The sequence below is a fragment of the Nicotiana tabacum genome, chromosome 8 (genome assembly GCF_000715075.1).
Source record: "Nicotiana tabacum cultivar K326 chromosome 8, ASM71507v2, whole genome shotgun sequence".
Taxonomy (NCBI): Eukaryota; Viridiplantae; Streptophyta; class Magnoliopsida; order Solanales; family Solanaceae; genus Nicotiana; species Nicotiana tabacum.
In genome coordinates this window covers 85,751,095-85,759,745 of record NC_134087.1, presented here as the reverse complement: position 1 = coordinate 85,759,745, position 8,651 = coordinate 85,751,095, and the positions used below count along the sequence as shown (strand labels likewise).

Genomic DNA, 8,651 nt, shown 5'->3' with positions numbered 1-8,651 from the left:
TCCGAAATGATAGACTCAGGCACACCATAAAGATGAACAATCTCCTGGATATAGATCTCAGCTAACCTCTCGGAAGAATAAGAGACTGCCACAGGAATGAAATGCGCTGACTTGGTCAGCCTATCAACAATAACCCACACTGCATCGAACTTCTTCTGAGTCTGTGGGAGTCTAACAACGAAGTCCATAGTGATTCGCTCCCACTTCCACTCAAGAATCTCAATCTTCTGGAACAAACCACCAGGCCTCTGATGCTCATACTTAACTTGTTGACAGTTCAAACATCGAGCCACATATGCAAAGATATCCTTATTCATTCTTATCCACCAATAATGCTGCCACAAATCCTGATTCATCTTCGCGGCGCCTGGATAAATAGAGTACCGGGAACTATGGGCCTCCTTTAAAATCAACTCTCGAAGCCCATCTACATTAGGAATACAAATTCAACCCTGCAATCTCAAAACTCCATCATCACCTAAAGTAACCTGCTTGGCACCTCCCTGTTGCACCGTGTCTCTAAGGACACACAAATGGGGATCATCATACTGCCAATCACGGATACGCTCCAATAAAGAGGAACGAGCGACCGTGCAAGCTAACACACGACTGGGCTCCGAAACATCCGACCTTACGAACTGATTGGCCAAAGCCTGAACATCCAGAGCTCTGATACCAACTTGTCACAACCCGGATTTCCCACCCTTGGGAATCATGATAGCGCATACTCGTGGAAGCTAGGCAAGCCGCGTATTGTAGAATTACTAACTTATTTATTAGTCATTTTTAACAATTTAAACTAACATGCGATCAACAATAAAACATTAACGTTAAATAAAAACAAGCGGAAGACTTAATCTGATAGAATAACCAAAGCCAACATGACAATGCCAACATACGTCTCTACTCAAAATCTGGTGTCACAATATCACAAACTGCCTATGATTACTATATACAAATATCTGAAAAGAAAGTACAATCTGTCTCAGAAACAAATGAAAACAGAATACATAATAAGATAGAAGAGAACTTCGGGCATGCGGACGCCTACAGGACTACCTCGGGATCTCTAGCTGGACTGAAGGCAGCCACCCAAATGCTACTGTCCAAAAGCTGCTCCGGGATGTGCACATAGTGCAGAGTGTAGCATCAGCACAACCGACCCCATATGCTGATAAGTGTCTAGCCTAACCTCGGCGAAGTACTGATGAGGCTAGGACCAGACCACCAACTAAACCTATGCAGTTATATAGTATATAGTAGAAAATAAAACAGGAACAATAAGTAAAGATGGGAGCGGGGTACATGCTGTGGGGGTATATCAATATCAATAGTAAATTAAGAGAAAAGGCATAAGGACAACTTAGAATTTACAGAAAAATAGTAAGGAACTTGTATCCAGTCTATAAACACTTTGTATCATCAATTGTTGCGGTGCGCAACCCGATCCCAACATATATCATCATTGTTGCGGCGTGCAACCTGATCCGATTTATTATTGTTGCGGCGTGCAACCCGATCCAATCATATTATTGTTGCGGCGTGCAACCCGATCCACATATAATATTATTGCGGCGTGCAACCCGATCCACATATAATATTGTTGCGGCGTGCAACCCAACCCATATATAATATTGTTGCGGCGTGCACCCGATCCAAATATAATATTGTTGCAGTGTGCAACATGATCCACATATACCATCAACAACAATCCTAACAAGATTCCCAGCAAGGGATCAATAAAGAACTATACTATCCCGACAAGAGAATCGACAATATAAGTAAATATGTCCCGGCAAGGGAGAATCAGCTATAACCAAACTTGTTCCAACATCTAATTCCCTCAGCTAATACCAATACTCAATCATAAGTAATTTCCACGAGAATAATCATAATCCTTGCTCAATATAGAGAATCATCAACTTAAGCATCCGTAGTATTGTTTAAGAACACAACAAATTGCAATTTAAGATTCAAGGTCATGCTCGACACCAACGTATAGATACTCGTCACCATGCCTATACGTCGTACTCAACAAGAAACAAGTAGCTAATAGGACACAACTTCTAATCCCTCAAGCTAAGGTTAGACCAAATACTTACCTCAAACTTCAACGGCTAACTCAAGCCTCAAACACCGCTTTTCCTTTTGAATTTGGCTCCAAATCAATTGTATCTAGACATAATCGACTTAATAACATCAATAAACGCTAAAAATCCAATTCCAATGCTTAATTATAGCTTTCCCATCATTCTTCCCAAAAAGTCAAAAATTGACCTCGGGCCCGCTTGGTCAAAACACGAGGTTCGGACCAAAATTTGATCATCCATTCACCCACGAGTCTGAATATATAATTCGTTCCAAAATTTGACCCCAAAACGAGGTCTAAATCCCAAATATACAAAAAGCCCTAACTTTACCCAAATTCCTAAGTTTCTACCCTTAAGAACATGATTTAAGCCTAGAAATCTAATGGGTGTTAATGAAAATTTAAGAAAAAGAGTCTAAGATTGCATACCTATGAGTTGGTAGTGAAATCCCCTTTCAAAAATCGCCCAAATTTGGAGTTTGGAAGAAGAAGTTATGAAATTTTGATTAAGTCCCGTTTTTGCTTCTGTTTTAAAATAACTGGACAGGCCTTCATCGCGTTCGCGATGAGTTAGGCCTAGGTGACCTTCGCGTTCACGATCTTAGGCTTGCATTCGCATAGCTTTGACTCCTCGAGCCTTCGTGTTCGCGGGCCAGTGGCCGCGTTCGCGTAGAACAAGTGAGAACCCTCTCCCCCAGGCCAATTGCCTTACGTGTTCGCGGGTGCCTGGACGCATTCGCGAAGGGTACTCCCCCCTCAGCCTCGCGTTCGCGTCTCAGGCTTTGCGTTTGCGAAGAAGAAAACTGGCACCTGAGAAATTTGCCTTACGCGTTCGCGAGTGGGACCACGCGAACGCGAAGAACAAAATCCCTGTGCACTGAACAACAAAAACCTGCAACTTTCATAAGTTCAAAAACTTTCTGAAACTCACCCGAGCCCTCGAGGCTCCAAACCAAACATACGTACTAACTCAAAAACATCATATGAACTTATCCGTGCGATCAAATCGCCAAAATAACCTCTTAAACAACGAATTTAGCATAGAGATCTAAGAAAAATCTCAAATCTTTCAAAGTATGAATTTTCACAACTATGGGTCCGAATCACCTCAAACGGCTTTCGTTTCTTACCAAATTTTACAGACTCATCTTATTTCATATATAAGACCTGTACCAGGCTCCAGAACCAGAATACAGGCCCGATACCATCAAATTCTAAATGCATTTCATTTCCAAAACTCATAGAAATTTCCAGAAAATAATTTTCTTTAAAAAATTTATTTCTCGGGCTTGGAACCTCGGAATTCGCTTCTGGGCATACTCCCAAGTTCCATATTTTTCCACGATCACGGGTCCGAGAACGTTTACCCAAAATATTGACCGAAGTCAACTTGAATGCATTTAAAGTCAAAATTTTCATATTTTTCATAGATTTTCACATAATAGCTTTCCAGCTACGCGTTCGGACTGCGCACGCAAATCGAGGCGATGCCGAAAGAGGTCTTTAAGGCCTCGAAACGCAGAATTCATTTTAAAAACAAGGGATGACCTTTTGGGTCTTCACAAAATTGAAGATATATAGTAGAAGAAAAATACCACTAAAAGGCAAGGAGTTTAATTTTTATGGCATGAGATCAGAGGCGAATCCAGGATTTGAGACTTATGGGTTCCTACCGTAATTTCAGATTAATATGCAATAATAACTGGGTTTACAGTCAAATATTTACCAATATTTGGTGAATTTTTTAATATAAATACAGAATCTACGCAAGAGTTACTAGGTTCCCGATAACCCGTAGTCAATGCACTAGGTCCGCCCCTGCCTGAGATGAATTAGTTAAATTTATACAAGAATAATCATTCATATGAGAAGTTGCCAAAATGAAGATCTCTTTGAATTCTCTGTTTGTCGATGATGCCCATCGATTGGCTATGTATTGGATCATTAACTCTAAAGGTTGCAATGGTTAAAGACTATTATTGAATGAAAAGGTTAGTTATTATACGATTGAACGGACACAACTATTTTAAAAATGAACACTTCAAATTAGTTTTATTCTTTTTAATTGAATATTATTATTAACTAATATTAAAATGGGTAAAAGATTCCATCATTTTTATGGATATTTTTGTAATTTAACTTTAGGCTTAGGGGCTCCCGACTTTTAATATAGTATAAATAAATATAAATAGATGGATATAGATAGATATAGATATATCACGTATAGAACCGGGCTTTCTTGTTATTCAGGCGTATGATTTTCTCGTAAAAAAGAACAGCTAAAACAAGAAGAAGCTAAGTGCGTCTAAAGAACTTGCAATGGCGTTCCTTGTTATTCCTTCTTCTGGAAACCACGGTCAAATTGGCATGGAGAAGGATCAAATCACTATGGTTATGGTTCCTTTTCCAGCTCAAGGACACTTCAATCAATTCCTTCATCTCTCTCGCCGCGTTTCTTCATACCACATTCCAATTCATTATGTTGGTTTTAGTACAGAAATTAGCCAAGTTAAGGCTCGAATACATGGTTGGGATTTAGCCACTGCTACTAACTACATCCATTTCCAAGAATTCCCAACCCCACCTTCTTATATGGCGTCGGCCTCTCCTAATTGTTCAAATAATTCTTCTGAAACCATCTCGAAACTCATAGCATCAGTACTGGATGCATCTTTAACATTGCGCGAGCCTGTGAGTGCATTTATAAAGAAGCTTTCCAGCACAAGTCGAAGAGTTGTTGTCATTTATGATTCTATGATGGCTTCCACTGTTCAAGACGTAGTATCTATACAAAATGCTGAAGCCTATTGTTTTCATGCTATTTCTGCTTTTGCCAATAGCTCTCTCTTATGGGATATCATCAAATACTATCTCCATCTTCCTTCATTCCTCGCAAAATTGGTTAAGAAACTTTTTCTCCCATCTGGTGCTCACATTCCAGATGGACTTCCAACTCTCAGAAGTACTTTCACACCTCAGTTTATTGAATTTATGCGATTACAACATAGTTGTAACAAATTCAGCTCTGGGAATTTATACGATACTTGCAAAGTTCTCGAGGGTCCTTATCTTGAAACACTAGCAAAGTTCAGTAGGTTACTCGGAATTCGTAAGCAATGAGCTGTTGGTCCCTTCAATCCGGTGACAATATCAGGGGAAAACGACTCAAAAGTTCGTCACAAATGCTTAGAGTGGCTCGACAAGCAAGCCCAAGATTCAGTGATTCTTGTTTCTTTTGGAACAACAGGATACTTATCTATGGAGCAAATAAAAGAACTTGCTATAGGATTGAAAAAAAGTCAGCAGAAGTTTATTTGGGTAGCTAGAGATGTATTGTCAGGAGGAGAAGGGGAAGTCAAAATCCCTGAAGGGTATGAAGAGAGAGTAAAAGAAAGAGGAATTATTGTAAAAGATTGGGCGCCCCAATTAGAAATCTTGGCGCATTCATCAATTGGCAGATTTATGAGTGACTGTGGATGGAATTCATGCATGGAAAGTATTACCATGGGAGTGCCTATAGCGACATGGCCTATGCGTTTTGACCAGCCCAGAAATGCTGTGTTTGTTACAAATGTGCTTAAAATTGGAGTTGTCGTGAAGCATTGGGATCGCCGTGATGATACGATTGATTCAAGTACAATAAAAAACGCTGTTCAGAAATTGATGGCTTCTACAGAAGGACATGAGATGAGAATGCGTGCCATGGAATTAGGTAAACAAGTCAAAGAATCAGTGAAAGATGGTGGAGATCATCAAAAGGAGATGGATTCCTTCATTGCTCATGTCACTAGATATTAAGTTGCTTCATCGTCAAAAATGTAAAATTTGTTTTTCTCCACGTATTGATTGACTTTTGATGAAAGAAATGTTCCTTCAGTTGTGTGCTAGCTGTTGAGTCTTTTATAAATTTGCATTGTTCAAAATTTCAACTTGAAGTTTTTTTGGAAGACCGGAATAAGATAAGCTACAATAACAAGTACTACAAAGTATAATTGTAGGCCTAATTAGTAATTTAAAACATAAACAGATACTTTATTATAATCAGTTAAAATACAATATATCCTCCTTTAACCCGTTAGTAATATCCAACTTGAGATTGGATAGGGGTTCAGATATAGCGGGGCAAGTGCACAGATAGCCATTCTAAGGGATGCTATTTAGAGACTAGTCAGTATATATTCTGTCCTAAAATTTTAAATTAAAAATCTTAACTTCAAGACAATTCAGGACATTGTTTTCCTGAAAAATTGACATTGACTAATTCCTAAATAGCATCTTTTTAAAGTGGCTATCCAATATCATTTCTACGCAAATTAAAGGAGGTTTGGGCTTAGGACTAGCTAGGCTCAATTATTATCAGAGAATTAATTGCACATATCAGTAACTTTGCAAAAAAGAAGAAAAGAGATGAAAGTGAAGCCAGCAAAACTATGAGGCAGAGAACGGGAAAGGCACAGAGAAGGGAAGTATGCCTTATCAGCCACTGTATAAAGAGTCCTCTCTCCTTATAGTTAGTTAGAATTTGGAGAGGTTGGTGTTTCTTTAATAGAAGGGAGGTGCCTTTCCTCTCATTTACTGATGTACCAAGGCTTCACTCTTTCAAAAGTTTCACTAAACAAGAATTCACTACACGAAATATGGTTTTCTGTTTGTAGGACACATAGTCACGTCATATTCGACACCGCAAGTAAACATTTTAACGGATTTTCCAACTAGCCTTACAAAAAGAGCTCTAGGAACTTTGAATTCAGTTAAGTGTCACAAACTTTTTTCTTTACATGCCAAAGAGTTCATAACAATATTTATGTTAATGAAAGAGGACGAAAAAAAGCTCTTTATGGACGGAAACAAGCTCCTAAAGCTTTTTTTAACTTGTTTCAGCACTATATTGTGCTCTAAAGGAATTCTGTTGCGGTGTTTGTGATTCCTTTTTATTCATTCATCACATCGTGATTGATGAGTGGCTAGATGAGTTAGGTGCACCTCTCGATTAGTGAGAAGTAATAAGGCTAGTCTCCTCCTCCCCCTATGTTTAAGTTGACTTCCCCTTCCCTTCAACTTGTCCCAACTTCCTATATATCTTATAATGGCGAGAAAAAGTTCTTCTGCGGCGATCTTATTTCGTTTATAGGAAAAAGATAAAATAAAAAACTTATGCTCCCAGAAAGAGGTCTCCTATCATTTCTTTTTCCTTTCTATTCTCTTCCTCCCATTTTTTTGGGTTAAGTCTGCCCCCCAATTTTCACCAAAACAACAATAAAACCCTAGCCCAATGCAACCTCTCTTCTTCTTCCTTTGTTTCCCATCAGCCGACGAGCATTGTAATGAGTAATGACCTCGGTAATTTCTATTTTGTGGGTTTAATGACCACACTCCTGCTCGATAATTCCTATTTTTTGACATAACTTAAGTTTTATTTACTCTTTTTGTTTGAGTTTGAAAATGCTTGAACTCGTTAGATGATTCATGTGCATTATTCTGTTTTTACAATTACCAGTTTTGATTGATCCTCTTTGCTTGATTAAGCTCTTGAAATTTCGAGCGCAATTTCTGTTGTAATTTTTGAATATTCCCACAGTGCATGAATAGCTGTTTGATAAAATGCCTAAGAGAGAAATTTCCTGGCCATAGGACATCCAATGAATTGGGTCCTCAAGGCAACTTGCAATAAGCACGGGTGTAGTGTATGAAGATCGTCATTAGCATAAGTGTTTGACCAAAAAGTATTAAGCTTTTTGTTAAACTAATTAATGAGAAAATAGAGGGTGAATCCTAATTAAATATAATAAATTCTAGATCTAAGATTGAAGGAGATCAGTGGGATGAGACCGTGCTCAAGAACAATAAATACCAAGCATATGTTCAATAATTGTCAATGAACATAGTAATAGAAGCATGTAATAAATGTAGATAATGGCAATGAATGTAATAAAGAGAAATTTATCACCCAAATTTTAGATGACTTGGGTGACTCTTCTTCTTGACAACAACGTGGAATAATGAAAGGTAGTGATGGATAAGGAATCTTTGGATCTTGTAAACAAAGAGTAAACAATATGTGCTTGAATGAGATAGTTAGTGAACAAGACAAGTTTTTGTATATTCTTCATAGTCAACCCTTTATAATGTACCCTTATCCAAAAGTGAATATCCTCTTTTTGTTCTTTATCTCTTCCTATTTATAAGGGATATCCCCAAGAAACCCTAAAAAGTACAATATAAGGAATATCCAATGGAATATGCCTTATGTATATTTTTAAACCTATCCTACCATTGCTTCTTTGCTCCATTTACTCGACCTTGGCAATAATCCTTCTTAAGACGACTCCTTGCCATTGTGCCGTGGTCGACCCTGTCCTCGACCCTTTTAATCCGCAGCTATCAAGCTGCCCAAATTTAGACCAATACAGTTAGTTCCTCTGCTTGTTGAGGCTGTGATCTTGCACGTCCTTGATAAGCGGACCTAGTCTCCATCCATTTAGAAGAAATTTGGTCGTGTTGATTGAGTCGAATTGGCCGAGGTCAAAAAATGGCATGGGCATGGGGGCTGTGGTTGGTGTGG

General features: G+C 38.5%; 1 protein-coding gene across 1 annotated transcript; it reads left to right on the top strand.

Annotated features, from left to right (window-relative positions):
• The first annotated feature begins 4,408 nt into the window (after positions 1-4,408).
• On the top strand, positions 4,409-6,034 carry LOC107795841 (zeatin O-glucosyltransferase-like). The gene is made up of 2 exons (XM_075220869.1): positions 4,409-5,198; positions 5,337-6,034. The coding sequence occupies exons 1-2, from the start codon at positions 4,409-4,411 to the stop codon at positions 5,885-5,887; spliced, it is 1,341 nt and encodes a 446-aa protein (XP_075076970.1). The 3' UTR covers positions 5,888-6,034.
• Positions 6,035-8,651: the final 2,617 nt, after the last annotated feature.